The sequence below is a fragment of the Marmota monax genome, unplaced genomic scaffold, assembly GCF_021218885.2.
Source record: "Marmota monax isolate L192 unplaced genomic scaffold, Marmota_monax_Labrador192_F-V1.1 WCK01_AAM20220418_F8-fsc00006, whole genome shotgun sequence".
NCBI classification, from domain to species: Eukaryota; Metazoa; Chordata; class Mammalia; order Rodentia; family Sciuridae; genus Marmota; species Marmota monax.
The window spans coordinates 521,915-543,341 of record NW_026693712.1 but is presented as its reverse complement, the minus strand read 5'-3'; the positions used below and the strand labels follow the sequence as shown (position 1 = coordinate 543,341).

The 21,427-nt window shown below is 38.4% G+C and overlaps 1 protein-coding gene across 3 annotated transcripts in view; it reads right to left on the bottom strand.

Annotated features, from left to right (window-relative positions):
- Positions 1–358: 358 nt before the first annotated feature.
- The window catches only part of Sncaip (synuclein alpha interacting protein), a 153,334-nt gene continuing 132,265 nt past the window's right edge, over positions 359–21,427 (bottom strand). For 2 of the 3 annotated variants that reach the window (XM_058584197.1, XM_046460460.2), the window contains exons 9-12: positions 17,348–17,440; positions 15,706–16,774; positions 14,318–14,388; positions 359–5,608 (exon numbers count right to left, since the gene is read on the bottom strand). In XM_058584197.1, coding sequence (XP_058440180.1) covers positions 5,524–5,608; positions 14,318–14,388; positions 15,706–16,774; positions 17,348–17,440 — 1,318 coding nt within the window. In that variant the 3' untranslated portion in view covers positions 359–5,523. The remainder of the gene's footprint in view (positions 5,609–14,317; positions 14,389–15,705; positions 16,775–17,347; positions 17,441–21,427) is intronic. The other variant, XM_046460458.2, reaches the window with a different exon arrangement.

Below are 21,427 nucleotides of genomic sequence, written 5' to 3'. Positions count from 1 at the left end.
ATAAAAAGAAACATGCCAGTTTATCTAGAGGCATATTTTCCCCTAGCACTAACTCTAAGAGGAATTTATTTTATGGCCCCTTATAGAACCATTGACTTTTTAAACATCTGATGGTTTCAATAACAGTTTTATAAAAAAAAAAATGGAAACTTTTTTCCTATATGGCTATTTCCTAATTTGATTTTTGATAAATGCCATAGAGCAGAGATGATATTTCTGCAAAGACGTGGGGTATAGTTCACCCATCAGCAACAAAATGAAGTCGATGGATTACATCTGGGCCCAGAGTGCATGGAAGGATCCTGGGAATGGCACATTTTAATACTTATGACACAGGCTACTATATTTTCAATTTAACATTGTTACCAAACAAATGAAATTATACTCAAGTAGAATATAACTTTAACTGCATTTCTTTGAAATTTGTCTAAATAGTTCTTCCCTAATACACATATTTTGGCTTGACCCTGGACCTTCCTAATGGGAGAATGGTCTAAATTCCACATAGATATAATGATCTGAAATCGATTACAGTATGTCCTCAAAATATTAAGAGATAAACCACTTTGAGGGATGTGTGAGGTGTTTTTTAAAGAAGAGTCCTCTGATACACACATCACTTTAAGCACCAAACACAACTAAACAAGTTTCTGTCCTACTCTGGGACTTCTTCAATACTTGATCATGCTAAAATTCTGTCACAGATGGAATTTCCTGGTAAATAGATTATGACATCCAGATTAGTGTGCAGGAATTATATTGCAGTGGCTCTTGGGATCAACATTTATGAAAGGAAAAGAGGAAAAAGGTAAGGAAATGGGATTAGGCAGAGGAAGAAGCTGGGCCAAACCCATGATTAGTTCTTAAGTTGAGATGGCTCTTTGGAGTTGTCCAGAGTTGGGTGAAGGGCTGGACCTGTGTATTTCCATACTGACCAGTCATTGCATACAGGTTGCCTGAGGAAGGGGTATGCTCTTGGGCAAGGGTGTGTTCTCTTCAGCCAAGGGTGATTCTTAGAGAAGGTTAACACATGAGGGCTTTGGGCTTTCAGTACTGTCAGCACTTGGGGAACATATCTTTTGTTTCAGAGGGTGGTTTCACATGGTTGTATAGGATTTTGTATGCACTGTTCATCTAACCAGCAAAACATATTTTAATCATAGAGCACAACCAAATGTCCCCCAGACTTGGCAGTAAATAGAATACAGTGACGTGCAATGCTGCTTTATTTCAATGACATGCATGTATACTCTGTCAACTGAGTATGAACACTAGGTTTTATATTTGGCTAGTCCTATGCCAAGTCAGATATCAGTGATTTAATCCATTAAGAGAGTTTATTTTTACTCAACAAATAATATAGGGTACAGTTCAGAGCTTGTACAGGTGCTCAAGAAACAGATTCCTTCCTATTTTCTACTTCTTGGCATGAGATTTTTATCCTCAAGACTAAACAGTCTGTGTTCTACACCAGAGAGAAAGAAGAGTGATGTACAAGGCACAAAATATTAGTGTCAGGTAAACTTCTTACTGTACAATATTTCTTGAACCCCCTCTAGGAATTTTACTTATCTTTTATTGACCCCAGATTGGGTCACAAGGCCATTCCTAGTTTCCAGGACATCTGGGCATGTTGATAATCAAGAGGAGTACCCAGCAAAGTGCCTGGTATGGGCTCAATCACCATTTGCTGAATTCATCAGCATACAGAAAGATGCTTCTTCTACTTACATGCACGGCCAGGAGGGAGTGGCGACTCACTTTGTTTTTGTAAAATACCTGGGTCTGGCATGATTCTACTTCCTGTAATTCCTTTGCCAGTATTCTTTCAAGGAAGATCCTGTATGTGAGGTTTTGAGATTTTTATGAACAGAGGGTAGAGAAGAGTGAGGGAAATAAAAGAAGGGAGGGAAGAATGTAAGGGAGGGGAGAACATAGGAAGAGAATGGAAGTGGGAGAAAGACACAAGGGAAGAAAAGGAGAGAAAGGGGAAAAAGAAAACTGAGGAAGAAATGAAAAGAAAAACAGATACATGGGTTGAAAAAATCATTAGCAGGTATTTACTAACCACCATCTATGAGAAGTGATGTTGAGATGCTGTTGAGATCAATGAACTTCTCATCCCACTAGGACATGGGAATCAAGTGCTGGAAAAGTCATGTAAAACTATGCAGTAAAGAAAAAAGGGAAATAAAGGTAACACAGGACATAAAGTTTGGCCCATCAAAAATGAGTGTTATGAGCAGTAGACAGAGAGGGTGAACTCCATTTTTATGGGGGAGGGGTGGAAATGGTACCAACTCTTGAAATAAATTTCTTATTCTTCCTTAGCTTTATCAACTGATCTCAGTCTCAAGAATACACTGGGCATGGAAGAAAACACCTAAACCCATTGTGTATCGAGGAAATTAAATATTTTTTTGTATCACAGAAATTGAGTATTTTTATAGTTATTTTCTTTATCCTGTATCATCATGTTGTTTCTGATTATCCACTTTGGAGAAAATTTTCTCAAAATCTTACTTGAAGATATCCTTTGAGAGTCGCATCCCTAGTCCCAACCCATGATGCACATCCAGAACTTTGTTAGGATCAAAATCTTGATACTAATGTTTAATGAGAATAAATAATGGAAATTCAATCTGTTCAAAGTGGTGATGGTTTGGTGTCTTGTTATCTTTTCTAAGAAACATTCTTAATTTGATGTGTTGAACTTTGGAAATACAAATCTCTTTAGAGACATTAAAGAAGCCAATCTTTAAAAGATGCTGACAGATGTTGTGATTTTTTTTTTTTAACACTGGAACTGAGTTTCCCACTCTGCTGCATGTAATTAGGCACGCAGATAGAGCTTTACTCATTTTATTAGCCCAATGGGAGGGAGTTGGGCAGGAGCCACAAAGCTCTACTTACTGAAAGGAATCCCACTCTTTTTCTTTAACATGTAAATGTGTTTCAATTCCTATAGAAAAATAAGTTTGTGTTTTCATTTTTAAAATGCCACAGAAGACTAAGTTTGTGGTAAGAAAATCCTCATCTCTATCAATTTCAAGTAACCACAATTTATCCATTTCATAAGGAACCTGGACAGTAAAGATACTGTACACGTGTAATTTAATGGCCAGCATTTTTAGTGTCTTAGCAACATCATTATACATAGAAAGCCCTGTATTGCAGTCTGGCCAATTTGAATCTGTTCAACTTTTATATTTTACCTATTTTATTCTTTGCTCTTCTTTACTTAATACTGTAGGGTCTAGGGCTGGGATTGTGGCTCAGCAGTAGAGTGCTTGCCTAGCATGTGTAAGGCCCTGGGTTCAATCCTCAGCACCACATAAAACTAAATAAATAAAGATATTGTGTCCAGCTACAACTAAAAAATAAATATTAAAAAAATACTGTGGGGTCTAATATGTTATTGGCATCAAACAGTTGAATTGTCAGGTAATGTCTTTTAAACTCTTAGAATTTTCTTTGCTATGTTTAATGGATCCATCTGTCTTGCTTAGACAATCTCTGTAGAGTGCCCAGATCCCTTCATCTTTCACTTCTAAGAACACAGTTTCAGAACCAAACTGGGACCTCCTGGGGACAGGGTGAGCACTATTTGAGTCCCTTATCTTTGCAGGTCCCATCTGGGCCCAGTCCTAAAAGTCACCATTATGTGACTCATGTCACCTCTGAACCAAGCAAAAACCACAGGAAATGCTATGGGCTTGCCACATATTCTCTTATTAGAATCTCGAGCAACAGGAGAGAACCATGAAATATGAGGATCAATCAAAGAGGGTACATGAAGCCAAAGGACCAAAATCTGAGATATGGTCTCTTATTTGAGAACAAGACTGTGAGAAACGCAGAAGTACACATGGCACCAGGCTCTAATAGCAGGAATTTACAGGGCCCAAACAAGGACAGAGCCAGCTGGCTAAAATCCATTGACATGTTGCTCTCTAAGTTGGAAGGAAACTACCTCCTAGATGTGCATGTAGGCCAATCTTGCCCTTTTCCAGGTTTCTTGAGGAGGCCCTGTCCCCAGTCCAAGACTGAAGAGTCCTCTGGAAGTAGAGCCAACTCCAGAATTCATGCCCCTGTGTATTAGTCAATGCACTAGTGTAGCATAGTGTAGAACAGACAGGATAATGAAGTGGGCTCATGAGCAAAATTGTACCAAAGCCTAGCTATGCTATTTACTAGAAGTGTTACATCGGACACAGGACTTAAACTTGCTTAAGTTTAATTTTAAAATCTATAAAATGCAAGTAGTGGCATCACCACATAATAGTGTTTGGTACATCAAAGGCACTCAAATATTAAAACCTTCTTTCATACCTCACTGCATCTCATCAACCCCAGGCTGATCCACACAGGGAAGATTGCCTCTGGATTCAGTCTGCTCTGCATACCGGGTTGCAAAATGGTCCACATGAGACTACCTAACATTGCTAGAACACTGTGCTCCCTCCTACTGGTAAGAATACATTCTACTTTCAAACTAAAACTTGTCAGACCTCTTATAGGCCATGCCAATGCATTGAAAATAAGACTCTTGAAGTTTCAACAGAAATATATTTTTACATGATAAGATGAAACCTTTTGGAACTTACTGCTTACATGGATTGAAAGAGCTGCATCAACAACAAGCCTCTTATGAACTGGGGCTCCACACTGTCTCCTAAAGGGATTAGACAAGGCTTATAATGTGTTGGAAGCAAAAGAAAAAAGTGACCCAAGAAGGGACTAAATCCTTGGTTGTCATTTGTATTTTCCCATGTCAGTGCCAAGATCTGGGAAAGCAGAAGGATTGGCTTACTTTACTTTACTTGTCCTTTAGTATTTAATGAAATATAGAATGTTTTATTTGACCCCTATGGGAAAACAGTTAAACCGAGCAGTTTGTTCTTGAAATCAAATATCAGCAATCAAAATACTTTCAAAGTCCCTTAGAAATCAGAACATCACAGATTTATTAGAAAGTTGGTGCCCCAAGCTTATAGGTGGCTGTTAACATTGTTTTTTTTTCTTTCCTTTATACAAAAAGTAGAAATGACAGAAAAAACACTCGTGACAGAAAACAATACCACTGACCTGGTCTCATTGAGGAACAGAGCCAACACTGCCCATGTTAAGGGAGAAGGGAAGTTCAACCAACATTAGCGAATACTCATGCAACTGTTGAAATCCAAGACAGTGTCAGTGGCTTGGTGAATGTCCTGTGCACGGGGTGCCAATCCAACGTTAAAAACATACATACGTTAAAAACAGTCATGCTTTTAAACAGCATCTTGTGAAAAACAAGATATATATATATATATATATATATATATATATATATATATATATATATACACAGATATCACCCAAAAATGTATATGACATACTCTAATATAAATTTAAGGCATCCTGATATTCTGTTCTTCGGCTGGTGAGGCATTGTTCTTGTGGTTCTGTTTCCACAGAGGATAGTCCAGTAATTTCCAATGGTGTCCAAAGGGCATCAGTGAGAGAGAATAGAAAAGGGCTTTACAAAAAGAGTTCTTTTGACTCTGGCTCAGCAATGTGCTTTATGCTGTAAGATTTCTTCACTGTTCTATTGATGTCATTATGTCTAAATAGAAAAGAAACCACAGGCCAAAATTAGATAAAACTATGGTCCAGTTACAAGACAATGCCACTGAACAGTTCACCAAAAATTAAAATTATCCATACACAAACCACAATTGAAGAACACTTCATTCCAAAAGGCAAATTATTTTCTTTTCATGTATACCACTCTTTCAACAATAAAAGCAAGAGTCATATCACAACACATACTTGCTGAGCACATTTGCATTTGGCTCCAGAGTAATTTCTCAGTCACACTGATTGGAATCCAGGCATCCTACAGTCAAGAGGATTTTATCAGATCAAGCGAGGTAGAATAGTACTGATGGCTGAATGGAGGCAAGAGATTTTCATACTTGATTAAAACAAGATCTCTGGTGACACATTTTATTTTCCAGTTAGTTTAAGGAAAAATGCTTTTTATTTGGGTGATTACTAATTAGCATGTTGAAAAACCATAAGTAGGTAAATCTATGAGAAAATAAGGCAAATAGGGAGTGATAAGGCTGTTTTCCCCTCTATACATGATACCTCCCAAGTACATGATACCTCCCCCAAGTACAGGCTGGGGTTGTGGCTCAGTGGTAGAGCACTTGTATGAGGCACTGGGTTCGATTCTCAGCACCACATAACAATAAATAAATAAAATAAAGGTATGGTGGTGTCCACCTACAACTAAAAAACAAAAACAAACTCAAGGCATGGAATAGCCTTGATTTTTAAATGAATTATCCTCTGAATAAGTTCATTCATTTTTTATTTGAGTTAAAAAGCTTTCAGAGAGAACCTACCTCCTTATGGTGGGAAAGCCTACACACCACTAAATTCCTGGGCGTTGCTACATAAGAGAAGACCAAACTGTTTCTGGTAATGGTTCTCCCTGACATGAGAACATGCTTGGATGCAGAGAGCCCCAATTGTGGTTTTCTGACCTCAAAATCTTGCTTGCTTACTACTATGGCTTGGATATGGTATGCAGGTTCATGTGTTGAACTTTAATCCCAGTTGTGAGTTATCAAGGGGGTGGAAATAATTCAACTCTGATACTTAGAAATGGGGATTTGGCGAGGTCATTAAGATTAGATAAGGATATTAGGGTGGAGCCCCCATGATTCAGTGCTGACGGTTTTATAAGAAGAGGAAAACCAGAGGATATTTATATCTGTGTTCCCTAATTTCCACCATGTGATGCCCTGCACCACCCTGGCACTCTACCAGCAAGAAAGTCATCACTAGATTTGTGACCCATCAAAATCAGATGTCCAGAAACATGAGCCAAAATAAGCCTGTTTTCTTTATAAAGTTACTAAGCTTCAGATATTTTGTAATAGTAATGCAAAACAGACTAATATGCCACTTAGCTTATTCATAATGTTCTATAAGCATTTGATCATCATCATCGGAAAGTTATAATTCTTATTTCTATTTATTCCTCTGAATAAAACTTCAGAGAATTATCAGTGTGCAAGTAAGGAAAAGGAAAAAAGTCAAAATAAAAACTTAATTTTTCAAAAGATGCTCTAGGGACTTCTAATTAAGCATGATAGATTAAATGCACACATTTATTACCTTTCTTGCAAACTAACACTTAAATTTAAGTAAGTAAAATTTAAAAAGGCATAAGCCTATATGAATAAGGGAAATGAGAGAAAAAAGATAAGAGACAAAATATCTATATTTCAGAAATGAGGTGAATAGATATTTGGAATTAACAGAAAAGAAAAAGCAGAAACCTGGGCCTATCATTGGGGAACCCACAAACTGATTTGCACTTCAAGATGCAGCAATTAGAAACAAAAGATGTTGCTGAAGATGCTAGTAATTATGTGAAAGAATGGCAAGCTCTCTCTCTAATACATAAAGACCTCCAACATTTTACCTGAAAAAAAGTAAAAAGCAAAACTGTATATGGTAAGCTACCTCTATTGTAAAAAAAGAAGACAGAATACACACTTGTATTTGTTTATAAAAATTTAAGTAAGATTTGTATATATAATGCTATAAAAAAGGAACCAAGATAAAACCAATAAAATGTTATTGGAAATTAACACTATCACTGCAGAAGTTAAAAAAAAATTGGAAGGGAAATTCCAGTAAATGTCCTAGAAATTAGAACTAGAAAAAGCCAAAGTATGGATAAAGATAGATTAGAAAATGTGAGGATCAATCTGGTATATCCCACATTTTAGAATACTAGGATTTCCAGAAAGAAAGAACAGAGCAAATGGAGAAGAGAAAATTTTCAAAGAAATTATAGAAGACATTTTGCAGAGTTGAAGCACATAGGGTTCCAGATTGGAAAATACCTGTTGTGTGCCCATGGCCCAGGAATGAAAGCAGATGCATATCACAGCAAAGCAAGAAGAAATCAAAATAGTGAGGATAAAGAGAAAACCATAAAAACCTCCAAGAGATTAGTGATCAGAGAGGAATGGAAGTTCTCCATAGGCACATTGGAAGCAAAAGAAAATGAAATAATGTGTTCAAGAATCTGAGAGAAAATAATATACAATTATATAATATTCTATACCCAACCAAACATGCCTAATCTAGTAAATCGAGATATATTCAAATATGTAAGTTCTCAAGAAATTTAGCATTTATTCATCTTCTTAAGATGGGAAAGTGTATTTACTAGACCACAAGAATAACCTCTCCCCTCAAAAAGAGGAAAAGTCAGATGCAGCAAATAGAGTCTACACAGGAGAGAAGTAGAAGCAAATTCCTAGATGACACAGTTGGGAGGATCCAGGATGACAGAGTTGTGGCAGTGCCAGAATGCAGCTGCAGACTCAGGCAGGAACCCAGAGGAGGGATCCACAAACAGACACAGTGAGAGACACCAGAGTTTTTTGAAAGAAATGAAAGACGGCTTTTGTCTCAAGCAAAGTGTTTAGAAATATATGTGTATTAAGAATTGTACGGGCTGGGGATGTGGCTCAAGCGGTAGCATGCTCGCCTGGCATGCGCACAGCGCTGGGTTCAATCCTCAGCACCACATACAAAATACAAAATAAAAAGATGTTGTGTCCACCGAAAATTAAAAATAAATATTAAAAAATTCTCTTTCGTTAAAAAAAAAGAATCGTAATGCAAAAAAATGTACATGTATAATGGTATAAATTGATGTGAACATACTTTATATACAGAGATACGAAAAATTGTGCTCTATATGTGTAATAAGGATTGTAATGCATTCTACTGTTGTCATGTATTTAAAAAAATAATAAAATCAATTAAAAAATGAATTGTAAAATAAGGGATCAAAATTATTTCTAGGGAAAACATAAAATTATATGAGAAAGAATATGTAACATAGTATATAACATGGATCTTTTGTGATTAATATTTATGTAGCCATAATCATAGTAAATGCTGAATACTGATTTAACCCCAATATGTAACTTTACTAATGGCGGAAGAGAGGAAGTGAATGTGTGGGGAGGTGACGAGAGTTGGATGCTAAGACAAATTTGGTTCATTGGTAAGAATATGGACTTTGGAGCCAGGCTGATTAAATTCAAACCCCGGTTCCAACGATTTATAATCATTGTTACGTATCAGGCAAGATACGTAATCATCTGTGCCTGTTTCTAATATGTAAAATTTGGATAATAATAGTACCTGCCACATAGGGTCACTGTGAAGATTAAATCAGTATATGTATGTAAAGCATCTGGAATATTCTCTAGGATATTTTACTTTTGTCTTATTTTTGCAGTGCTAGAGATTGAACCCACGGCCTCATGCTAACTAAGCAAGCACTCTGCTGTTGAGATATATTCCCAGCTCTTCTCTAGGATATTTTAAGTGCTGTCATTATTTTTACTTTCTATGGTAGGATGCCAGTTTATAATAGGGATAACATCTGAAATTAAAAATTCATAAGGATGTTTTAGAAAAATAATACTAGAGAAAATATCTGAAGGGAAAGTGGTTAATTCAGAGGGGTAGAAATAGAGAATGGGGTGAGTTGAGCACAAGGAACAGTAAATTTTTATTATAATGCTATTATTATTATTATATGTATTATTATATCTACATCATCTTGACAAAAAATAAAATTAAAAGGTTTTTAAAAGAAGGCTTAGGTTGTAGTCTAAAGATAATAAAGTTTATTTACACTTTGATGGAAACACTTCTGCTTTAAAATGAGGTGCTGTATTCAAAACCCCCCAAAGAATACTCTTTTTGCAGAACAAAACCCAGCATGATTAGAGTTGAATCTAGACCAAGTAAAATGCTATCCTGAGACATTTATATGAATAATATAATAATAATTCAGTTCTCCCCAAACCCTTCAATTATGTAGTCCTGAATCACCAGTATTCAAAGGAACAAAAAGTGTTTGGGTAATTCTGGCACAAATCATTCAGATAATTTGCTGCTCCTTGATTTCATTTTTGGATATGAAATCACATACTGAGTGACCAAAATTGGAAAGGAGAAAAGGCTTACATTTAAATATCAGTTTTGCAAGTAATCGAGTATGCTGACTCATCTAGGCACAGATTCCATATTTCCACAGCCCCTGGAGACCAGACACACGCTAACAGGGTCAGTGTGAAATGGTCCACAGCATGCAACACATCTCCACTGATGATAACAGAGAATGGGATTTTTGCTATCTTCCTTAAAGGTTTACTGAGAGCACCACTGTACATTCCACCTACTAAAAAACTGGGGTTCTGGTTTAAAGTTTGAAAACTTGTACTTGAAATGCTCGAACTAAAACTCACTGTAGGAAGAACAACTTGTGACCCCAAAGGGTTAATACAGACAATGCTTTCTTCTATGAGATAGACTTCGGTATTTTTCCTCTCATTTCTCTTTTCCTTTCCCTGCCTCCTTTTTCTTTCCCTACCTCTGCTTCTCTGCAAATATTTATGAAGTCCCTCCCATGTGCCAGGCACCAAGCTAGACCCTGGGAGAAGCCAGGGAGGTACAATGGAGCCATCAAGGAGCACTGCTTTCAGTAGTATTCTTACTGCTCTTCTCCCTTTAACACAGCTTACCATGCTTTAATTGTATCCTACTTTAATTCTCTCTTGAGAGTTCAGAAATCATGCCTCATTCTGGTATCGCAAAATGTGTGGCTCAGTGCTAAAGATGCTGTTGAAATGAATGGCCAGGTAAACCAGGGATGTGGCATCCAGGAAAGTTTCTACCTCTGTGCTCTGATCTCAGTGTAGCAAGGAAAAGCCTAATGACTGGCTGGGGCAGTGATGCTTGGCAAAGGCACTAGGAGGTGTCCAGCTAGAGTCTCTATTTGGTTTTCTTAAGTCTCCACCAACCAACCACTTCTTTGACTTAAAGGAGTTTGTAGACAGACTCTGCTCTTTTAATGTACAAAGATGCCCCTAATGGTGGCAGACATGTAGTATGAATATGACATGAATGGAATATCTCCCCCATTTGGTATGATGTAATTCACAACTGGACTTTGGGGAGTGTGGAAGGGAGGGTGGAAATGAAGAAAGGAGTTGTTTCTTCTTAGGTTTTCTGATTGTCATTAAACCAGAAATAGCATGATGAAAGAATGTCCTGGTGGGATGAGTGTGATTTCCAAGGCAGGTTCCCCTTCTGCACCCTCTATGGGGCACAGCAGATGACCATTGTCATAGCAGATGTCACATCATCATGGGCTTAACAGTGAAGTGGCTTTTGAAGAACCTTTTAATCTGTGCAAAATATTTGATGTTAGCTCTTGGCTCTGCCTATATAATTCACAGTGTGACTAATTCCTTGGCAGTACAATCCATACTAATGGCGTTTATTGCTTAAATGTCTTTTTAAGGAGTCTCCCCTAATGCTGGAGCTAGGATCAGGGTTTCACCAGGAGGCTGAGCCACCATGATCAGAGAAGGTGTCACTGGCTGTGGCCAGAGATTACCACCTTCTGCCTATTGCTAACTGGAATCAACATGCACTTCAGCATTAGGGATCTCAGACAGACTTAAACTCTGGGAAAAAAATGTTTCATTGGCATTTTAAGACCGGTAATTGCAAAAATTCCCTTTGAGTTGTAATAACGCAAAACAAACTTATCTTTCATAAGAAAAAGTAAAGATAAATCTGCTTGTTATAAACCAACTCATCCTCTGCAGTTGAAACACACTAGGAAAGCTGTTGAAAGCAATAAGGTTGAATCTAATTTTAAAGGGCATTGAAAAGAAATTTAGATTCTTTGCTATCAAACTGTGACCAATTTAGAAAAACAAATAGCAAACAGAACTCCCTTACAGAGCTGACATTCTTTAAAATGTTCTATTTATTGCTCCAATTTTTCCTTTACTAGGAAAAATAAAAATTTCTTAGGAACTGAAATGAGATTTCATATATCTCTGGAATTGAGATCCATTGCCCCACTCTTCCCCAGGCCTCTGCTGACAGGACAGTGACTTTTAGGTAATTCCTGTGACCTGAGAGGAACCATCTGGTCTTCAAGTAATTCTGGAGCCAAGAATTGAGGCTGTTGATAAATACATGGGCTCCTTTCTTCTTGTAGTTGGGTCCCACTGGTGAAACGAGGCAGGCACTAGAGTCAATCAGGTATTTTTCATGCCAGCATTTTACTCTAATCTTAATTTCTCCAAGGACTCTTTATTTGAAATAGAGACCTGTCCTTGATTTATCTAAGGAATGAATCCGGCCAGTTCTCTTCACCTGTGTGTGATTATAAGTGAATCAGTGAAACATTTTTCTCTGCAATATGAAAAACACTAGTGTCTCATTTTTATGGAAACACATGACAAATTAAAACTATGATAAATTGTAGGTTAATTTATAGGTTAGGGAGGAGAAGGGGTCAGGATACTTATTTAATACATTATTTTTACTTCTGGGTTTCCAAGTGGTTAGTGCTGAAATCAAACTTTTCTAATACATAAAGCCAGAGAATCTGGAGTGTGCAGAACTGAGCCATTGGAGGGATGGTTCCTTAAGCTGAGTGGGAAAGTGCTAACCTAGTGTCAGATATTCGAGTAGCCCCATAACCTCATTTTGTGCTCTGATTTTTGTAATCCTATTATAGCAAATTGCTCAGCTTTGTTCCTTTGCTTGTAAAAAGACAGGATGAAATATTTCTGGCAGGAGAATCTATTGTGATACTAATTGTCTTGTTCCCAGTGCTGTAGAAGCATGGAAGAAATGAGAGGTATTCATTTTCCTTCCTGCTCCCAGGGAATTTGCCAAGTGTGCTTCCTTTCCTGGGGGTGTTGCCAGTGACTTCTGATTAAGGACAAAAGAGAATTTCCCAGGCAGCAGAAGACACATTCAACCCAACATGGGGACAGAGAAGGATATAAGCGTGGGGAAACTATATTGAAAGAAATATAAGTGGGTTACTCCCGGTGTCTGGGAGGGGAGTATTTCTTCCTCTTCCCTTTCTACCGCAGGCCTTTGACTCTCAGCCCTGGCCAAGATTCTCTGCCCTAGGATGGCTGGAAGCAGTCCAGGTACCTGCCTTCAGGCCACATGTGAGTGGTACCCAAGCAGACCACGGGTGACCAGCAAACACTGAATCTCCAAGGCTCTTACTTCAGTTTACTAATTCATAAGACCTTTAGGGCACCCCCTCGCATGACTGAGATTTAATCTCCCTCTAGCCTGAGTACAGACCTAGAGCAGATGAAAGCTGATTTAGAGATGGGGAAAAAAAAGAGAGTTACTTTCTTGCACTTTAGTATACTGAACTAAAATCCAGATGAATAATAAATTCTCTCTCTCTCCTATCTCCCTCTCCTTCTCCTCCTCCTCCTCCTCCTTCTCTCTCTCTCTCTCTCTCTCTCTCTGTCTCTCTCATACACACACACACACACACACACACACACTACACACACATTCTTCGGAGAATTTTGGAAGAGTGCTTAATGGCATGTCATGGTTTAATTATTTACATGATTTAAAAGCAACAGTCTCCTTTTAAAATGGGTTTGGGGAATTAACTTTACTCAAATAAACCAGTCAAAAGACAGTGAGCTCATTAGCTCCCCTTGGGCTGCTCACTTTTTGCTCCTCCGCTCTCCTCCTGGTTAGGAAATTGTGCATACTCCCAGCACGGGGATGAACACCATGCTGCAGAAGGACTCTGCCCAAGGAGGTACCCCAATCACTGGGGACCCGATCTTCTCTCTTTCATGCACAGAGCCCATGCATTTTGTATTGGTTACTAATTCTGGGAAATTGTTTTTTTGGTGGGATTCTGGATAGGGATTGTGGTTCAAAATGCTAAGCTAGAGAAGTTTCAGCCTGGCAAAGCTTGCTTCTCCCAAGATTAGTAGGATGGTGATGAAAGGAGCTTTCCATCTATAGTCAGCCCTGAAATAAAACTCCAGCTCTGTTTCAAAGTTCTGATTCTGATTGGAGGCTGACTCCTTCTATCCACGACAGGAAATTTAATTTCAATACTTACTTGGTACTTGACTCCATTAAAACAAAGACCAAGCCAAAGTCAACTAAGAAACACAGCAAGTTTGTGAAATGAGTAGATTTTCTGACTGATGCTGGAACACAGCCCTTCCAACAGATACTAGCTACCTAAGTCCTAGTTACCATCTGCCCCTGCTTCTATTTTGGGGGCAGAGTTGCAACTTTCTTCTTCCTTGGTGTCATCACCTGCTGAAAGGTTCTACAGGTCCGTAATTTCAAAGCTCATGCACTTCAAAGCAAAGCCATGGCAATGCTGCACAATGCATCTCCAGGCACCACGTACCGTGCATAGTTACGCAGATGCTCTTCAATCAGCGTGTTAGAGGAAAGATGGATGCAGCTGCTGTACATCTCCTAAAGAGGTGCAATTAAAATCATCTGAAAACATGCAACAAGCTCAGCACATGCACAGCCCCAGTAACACAAAGCATGCTGGAGACAGGGCAGAGGACAACAGCTGGAGAAACACTTTAGAGAGTAAGGAAACTATACAGAGGATTCTCCATTTTCTACTGATTAAGAGAATCTATTAAGTTACTTGGAAAAGTTTTATTTGAACAATTTAAATTTTGACATATTTAATCCAAGAGGTATGGTATCTGGGCCTAGATGGAACAATCACATGCTAAAATCTATTATAATAAGGGCAATTTACAAAAAGAAATTGGTATATAATATGAAAATTGTTATTCAATCAATGGATTGGCTGAATCCATTGATTGATTTGGTAGCATAGAAAGAATGGGGACAGTTCTTAAGACTTTGGTGTGATTAGGACTTTACCATTATTGTCAAAAATATGTTATGAAGATCTGACACTCCGCTGGGTGGTTTATCTAGATAGAATGTGGATGATCTGGGTCATTTTTTTCCACAGAGAGTTGTGCATTTTGGTTGCTCTGCTGTATTCTGATGGTGTGGGAAACACAGAGCATGCAGAAAACATTGTCTAAAAAGACGTTGGAAATCTCTGATTCAATGGATGCAAATCACAAATTATCATGCATGGGTTTCCAATAAAAGCAATTATCAGATGTAGTTTATGGCACACTCTGCCATCCCCTGTGTACTGGCAAGCATTTCAGACTCCTGCAGCCTCCAATCAACACTAGGGGTCTGTGTTTTAAAAATGCCAGTGTGGAGGCCCCCATGGTGTATTCATTTCAAAGGTCATTTGGAAGTTGAGTAGTTGAAAGTCTTATAAATAGAGTTTCTATTTATGTGCCTTTTAATTGGGCTTGAGAGTAAACTATCCAGTCACAGGGAAAGAACAAGCTCTTCCTGAGGCAGAATCAGTGCCAGCAAAGGACCTGGTTTTACATCAACTGGAGGTTTCATCTTATAGAAATGCCTCCAAGACTAGAACCCCTACCATCCAAAGGTCAAGCCATTGAGGAAAATCAAGAGACCAGAATATAATCTCTTGAGATTTATTTACATAGCTGTCTGGCTGTCTCTCCCTCCCCCTCTCTCTTTCTCTTTCTAAAGGCAGAGCAAGGGGTATAGGTACTCTCACATGATATGTTTCATTAGAAACATGAGTTTGGCTTTAGGAGTGTTTCTGGAGATTCCCTCAGAGTGGTACAGGTCAGCAATCTGTAGGGTCAGGAACAACTGAACCAATTTTAGGGCAAAAAAAAAAAAAAATCATATTCTCCAAAGATCACTCACTGCCTTATTCTTTCCTTTGCTAGCAGAACTCGCAGGGTTTCCCTTGGCATCTGTCATCTTCCTTCCAAGTGAGGTTAAGGGCAACGTAGAGGTCTTCAGCTGGGTGGCTGCCTGATAGTTGTTATTATTGTTCTGGTTGCCACTCAGCGTCTCCATGATGGACCGAAAGGTTCCAAAAGGCCTTTTCAGTTGTTCCCCTGATTCACTACTTGTGGAGGTCCGCTGGAGGGTCCTGCCCTTATCTTTGTCTTTTTCTCCATTCAGTTCGAGGTTAGTTTGCTCCATCTGCACCACAGGCTCCTCAAAGGTAACTCTGAGTTTCAAGTTCTGAGATGTCCGGCGTTTGGAAGAGGGAGACTTGAGGGCGCTCTTGGGACTCATGGCGACCTTCTGGGCCGCAGTGCTGTCAGGGCTGCACTGAGTGGGCTCTCCAGAGGGCTGGCTTGGAGGAGTGTTCCCCGAGACTGGACACTGGGGTTCCAAGTCTGGTTCACTGCTCTCTGAGGTGGGAGATGGGCTGTGGCCCTCTAGGGATTTAGAGGCCTTGGTACTAAAAGGAAACCTGCGTCCTGATGCCAAGGAGTGCTTCTTTATCATCAGGTGTAAGCTTTCTGTGCTGTCTATACTCTCCACGCTCTCCACAATGGGCTGCGGCCGGGGCCTGTCAGCCTTTCGCACAGGGGTGTTCTTGGGATCCTCAGAGTTGTTGGAGTCTGTGTCAGACTCACTTAGTGACCTCTGCATCAGCTGCCTCAGCCTGGCTAACTTGAGTTCCCTCTTCTCTAGAGGGATCTTTTTCAAGTTTCTAGAGGACGTCTGAGCATCCTGGAATTCCAAAGACAGCTTTTCTTGGGTACAAACGTTCTCTGAGATTTCTTTTCCCAATAACTGGCGCAGGATTTTATCAGAATCTTCGTCTTTTGCTTTGGCCCTAGCTCGGCTGGATGCTGACAGGTTTCCAAGGACCTGAATCCCTTCTTGGACTCCTGGTTTGCTTTTGGCTGTAGACTCATCTTCAGCGTCTGAAGATTTCCACTGGGGCTTTCTGGAAGCTGGTGAGGAGGGTGAGCTGAAAAGTGAATGTAGGACATACGACATGACTTCTTACTGGGCTAAATAAAGTGACTCAGCAATTTAAATTTTGACATATTTAATTTTGAATTTACACATAAAGGAGAAAGCAGTTAAAGAATGATCACTTAATGACTTCTCAAAGCAATCTGCAAATACTCCATAGTTGCAAGTGTAGCTAAAGTACAGCATGCCTTTTACCTTAAGGCTACCAAATTTGCCTGTTTTACTGTTTACACATAATTTTGCATATTTTTCCCAATTAATTCAATTTCCCACAACCTTACTAACCTAAATATCCTTATTCCTGTTTCATAGGTCAAGAAATGAAAGAGACAGAGTAGATGAATTTGTTGTAGAACAAAATCACAGAGCGGGATCTGAGTTCAGGTCTTTGGACCCTAGGTTCATTGATTATTTCACTGTGACATCTTATCTTTTTTGTTCCTGTTTATAAGAATAAAATGTTTTCTGTTGTCATTTTCTTAAAAGACTTTAAAAGGAAATCTAGAAGAAGGTTCAGGCATTTAATATATTTAAGAACTCTGTACACCAGTGTGCCTGGTCTTACCTGGGTGAGGGAGGGAGAGACTTGCCCTCTGATTTCTGGGCTTCTAGAAGTTGCTGGAGTTGGTTCTGCAGTGTGACTCGCTCCATTGTCTGTCTGCAGAAGACAAATAAAACACGGCTCTCGCTATAAACTAGGATACATAAGATTTTTCAGTGATTTGAAATAAGATACACTAAATTAAAAAGCCTTTAAAAAGTACATAATCTTTTTCCTCAGAGTTTAGAAATTTTCCTAAGAAAAGGATGCTTATTATGCACATTAGTGAAAAAACTGTAGCCTAAATGCTCATCTGTAAGACTAAGAAAATCAATTAAAATTACTTCTAATAATGTCAGCTATTAAAATGATAACATATTTGACTATGTATGGGCATTCAGAAGGTTTGTCTAATATATATATTTATTAGATGCAGGATACAGGGTATAAAATTCATTTAGAAAACACAAGTTATTACAGAAGTTGAAACAAATAAATCAACTGAGTCTTGCTTTGTAGAGATAAGCAGTATTTGCAGAGCCCTGTAATACTAGAGTGGTACCCCCAAAGATGTCCATCCATGTCCTAATCCCCAAAAGGTGTGACTGTGTCACCTTATGTGACAAAAGGGAAATAAGTTGTGTTATCAGCTGATGTTCAAATAGGAAGGTTTTACCAGTTCTACCAATGGCCTGGATAAGCAGGACAGGACTTATCCTAAAGCCTCTAGAAAAGAACACAGCCACAACACCTTAATTTTAGTCTGGCAAGACCCTACTGGCCTCTGACCTACCAAGTGTTAAATCTGTATTATTTTAAACCACTAATTTTGTGATAATTTGTTATAAACAATGGAAAATGAATAAAATTAGCATAAAAGATGATAGCAGATCTCATGAGCTAGGGCATAGAATGGAATAAATGAGTTACAAGTGCTAAAGCAATGACCATGCCTTGGATACCAGGAGAAGCCCAGTGTTCTCCTTGCAGGGGGTCACTGCAAACAACAGCCAGTGTCGGCATAAATCTAGTTCTGTGGAGTCAGATTCTGACAATACCTTTCCATAAACCCCAACACTTTCTTTCTTTTTTTGAGATGCTATCAGTTATATTCCTAATATTTCATTCTTAAGCCTGTGATCTCATTTTATCTTACTTATTCTGCCAGACTCACCTATTGAAATCTTAGTTGCTAAAAGAAACTAGCAAACTTTCTTAAAGGGCCAAAGAGTAAACGTTTAAGGCTTGTGAGCAATACAGCTTCTGTCACTATTCAACTCTACCTTGTAGCATGCTACATCCTTACACATTACATACACAAATGTGTGTGGCTGTGTGCTAATAAAACTTTTCTTATGAAAATAGGTGGTAGGCTGGATTTGGTCCAGTCTACAGTTCATTTACCTTGGATTAACCAAAAATACATTAGAGCTTAGTGAAATTGGATAAAATGGATGAAGAAAGATTATATTCTTTTTATTTGTTTGTTTTTGTTACCAAGGGTACTTAACCACTGAGCAACACTCCCAGCCCTTTTAATTTTTCATTTTGAGGTGGGTCTCACTAAGTTGTTTAGGGCCTTGCTAAGTTGCAGAGGCTGGCTTTGAACTTGCGATCCTCCTGCCTCAGCCTCTTGAGCTGCTGGGATTACAAGTGTGTGCTACTGCACTTAGCAGAAAAATTATATTCTGTTTGAAGGATTTATTAGGTGTCCTAAATGAATTATAACACAGTCAAAAAAATTATTAGGGGGCAGTTGGGTTGACTGCTGGCTGGAATCCCAGCTGTGAATGGGGAAGAAAGATTCTAAAGAAGACCTCAAAAAGGACCAATCAGCTTAAATCATAGAAAATATATGAGAATAAATCCTACTGTATGAGTTTGCTAGAGCTGTTGTAACAAAGTACCACAAACCAGGTAACTTAAGCAGGAATTATTGTCACATATTTCGGGAGGCCTAAGAAGTCCACAATGAAGGTATTGGCCAGACAGGTTCCTTCTGAGGCCGTGACAGTCTGGTCCATGCCTCTTTCTCACTTTGGGGGAGTTTGCTAAAAAAAACTTTGGTGTTCCTTGGTTTGTAGATGCATCACCCTGATTGCTGCCTTCATGTTCTCCCTGTATATATGTCCCTGTGTCTACATTTTCCACTTTTATAAGGATAGCTGTCATCTTGAATTAAGGCCTACCCATATGACCTCATTTTATCTTGACTACATCTGGGAAGACCATGTCTATCTATAAATAACATCACATTCTGAGGTACTAGGGGTCTGGACTCCAACATACATTTTTGGTTGGGACAGAATTCCACCCAAAATATTTAGACTTGTTGACTGGGACTTCACTAGAACTGAAGGTTGTCGTTCTAAAGAATAATTGTTTATTTAACTATACAGAGCTGGTGAAGGTATCATAGTAGGAAGACATATCAATTCTCTCTCCTCAGAGTTTTGCATTGAGAAGACTAGTATTTTGTATCTGCATCTGCCACTTTCTGTTACAGGTGCCCCACTGCCTGAGGGCACTCTATCAAGTGGATTTCTCTGTTCATTTCTAGTGTTGCCAACTTCACTGAGTACCCAGGAAGTGAAAGACTAGGGTCAACAAGATAACCTCTCACATTGTCACTGGCCTAACTGGAGACAACTGGAGGGATGCTGTCTCTTAGTGTGTATGTGTGTTTTAACCCATGATCACCAACAGAGAGAGCAGCCAGGCTGCTAAATTGGAGCAGTTCAATAAAACAGACGCATAGCTCATGAAAGCTTGTCAGATTCCACCAGATGAAGACTGAGGAAAATGTTTTCTAATCTTTTCTCCATTTTAGAAAAATATTCTGTTGTATCATTTTGAAGTTCCTCATTATGGATATATCCATACACTGGAGGAAATGAATATTGTCAGAGAATTTTTGGAAAAACATTAGGCAACATATATCCACATTTTCGAGATGTATGCTTTCTGTTCTAACAATTCCCTTCCTTAGAACTTATTTTTAGGAGTATCTACATAGATACATAAAGACATAGGTATGTTCACTGTGGAAAATAACTTACTGAATTGTTCATTACTTTGTGCACATTTTTTCTTCAATTATATTGAGACCTTTAAGCCTACCTAGCTAACCTGTCCAGGGAAGTTTTGTTTACTGGACAGAGCATGCTTGGAAGTAGCCCTTTATCTTTATCTTAAATTTCATTTTATTTTCTATGAAAAGTCTCAACTCATTAAAAAGATTATTTTGGGTACTGGCAGGGGTAGGGATATAGACTAGTACCTTTAAGGCAAGAGAGTGAAAGTAGAGAGATAAGGGAGTTTTCCCCAGGTTTAGAGAAGATAAGAAGGTCCAAGGCTTTGCCATATTGTTGCATGATTTAGACCAATTAAGGCCTCTCCCCTGCCCTAGCCCTTTTATTTAAATGAGCTATAACCAGGGGACACACACACACACACACACTATACACATATATTTTAATATTTTTTATATACATTCACTATACTATAGATTTCACTAGTTTATGTATATATATGTACATATATATGTATATATATGTGTGTGTGTGTGTATATATATAAATAAATTGAATACTGATTCCAATTTCCAGGGAACTCTCCCTAATACCATAACTGTAATTTATTGGTATGCTTTGAGCTCCTTCATCCTTCAGCTTGCTGGAGAGCCACCTGACAGATGTTCATCTGGCCCCCCTTTCCTCAAGCATATCACGTGACAATGCTTCCCTGACACCCAGAGATGTAATGTGTACCCATTTAATAATCACATCAAGGAAAGAACTGACTTCAGTCACAGAGTGAACACTTTTCTATTCCTAGGATTCATTATTTTTTATAGTAAATTTGCTGGTGATGGTAACCAAATCACTTACTGTAATTTTATCTATCTATCTATCTATCTATCTCAGGCCACGGAAAGGGCTGAGGTCAGCCCTTGGAAAGCACACCAATAAATTACAGTTATGGTATTAGGGAGAGTTTCCTGGAAATTGGAATCAGTATTCAATTATATATATATATATATATATATATATATAATATATGCTATATATAACATTATATATATATATTATACATATATATTTT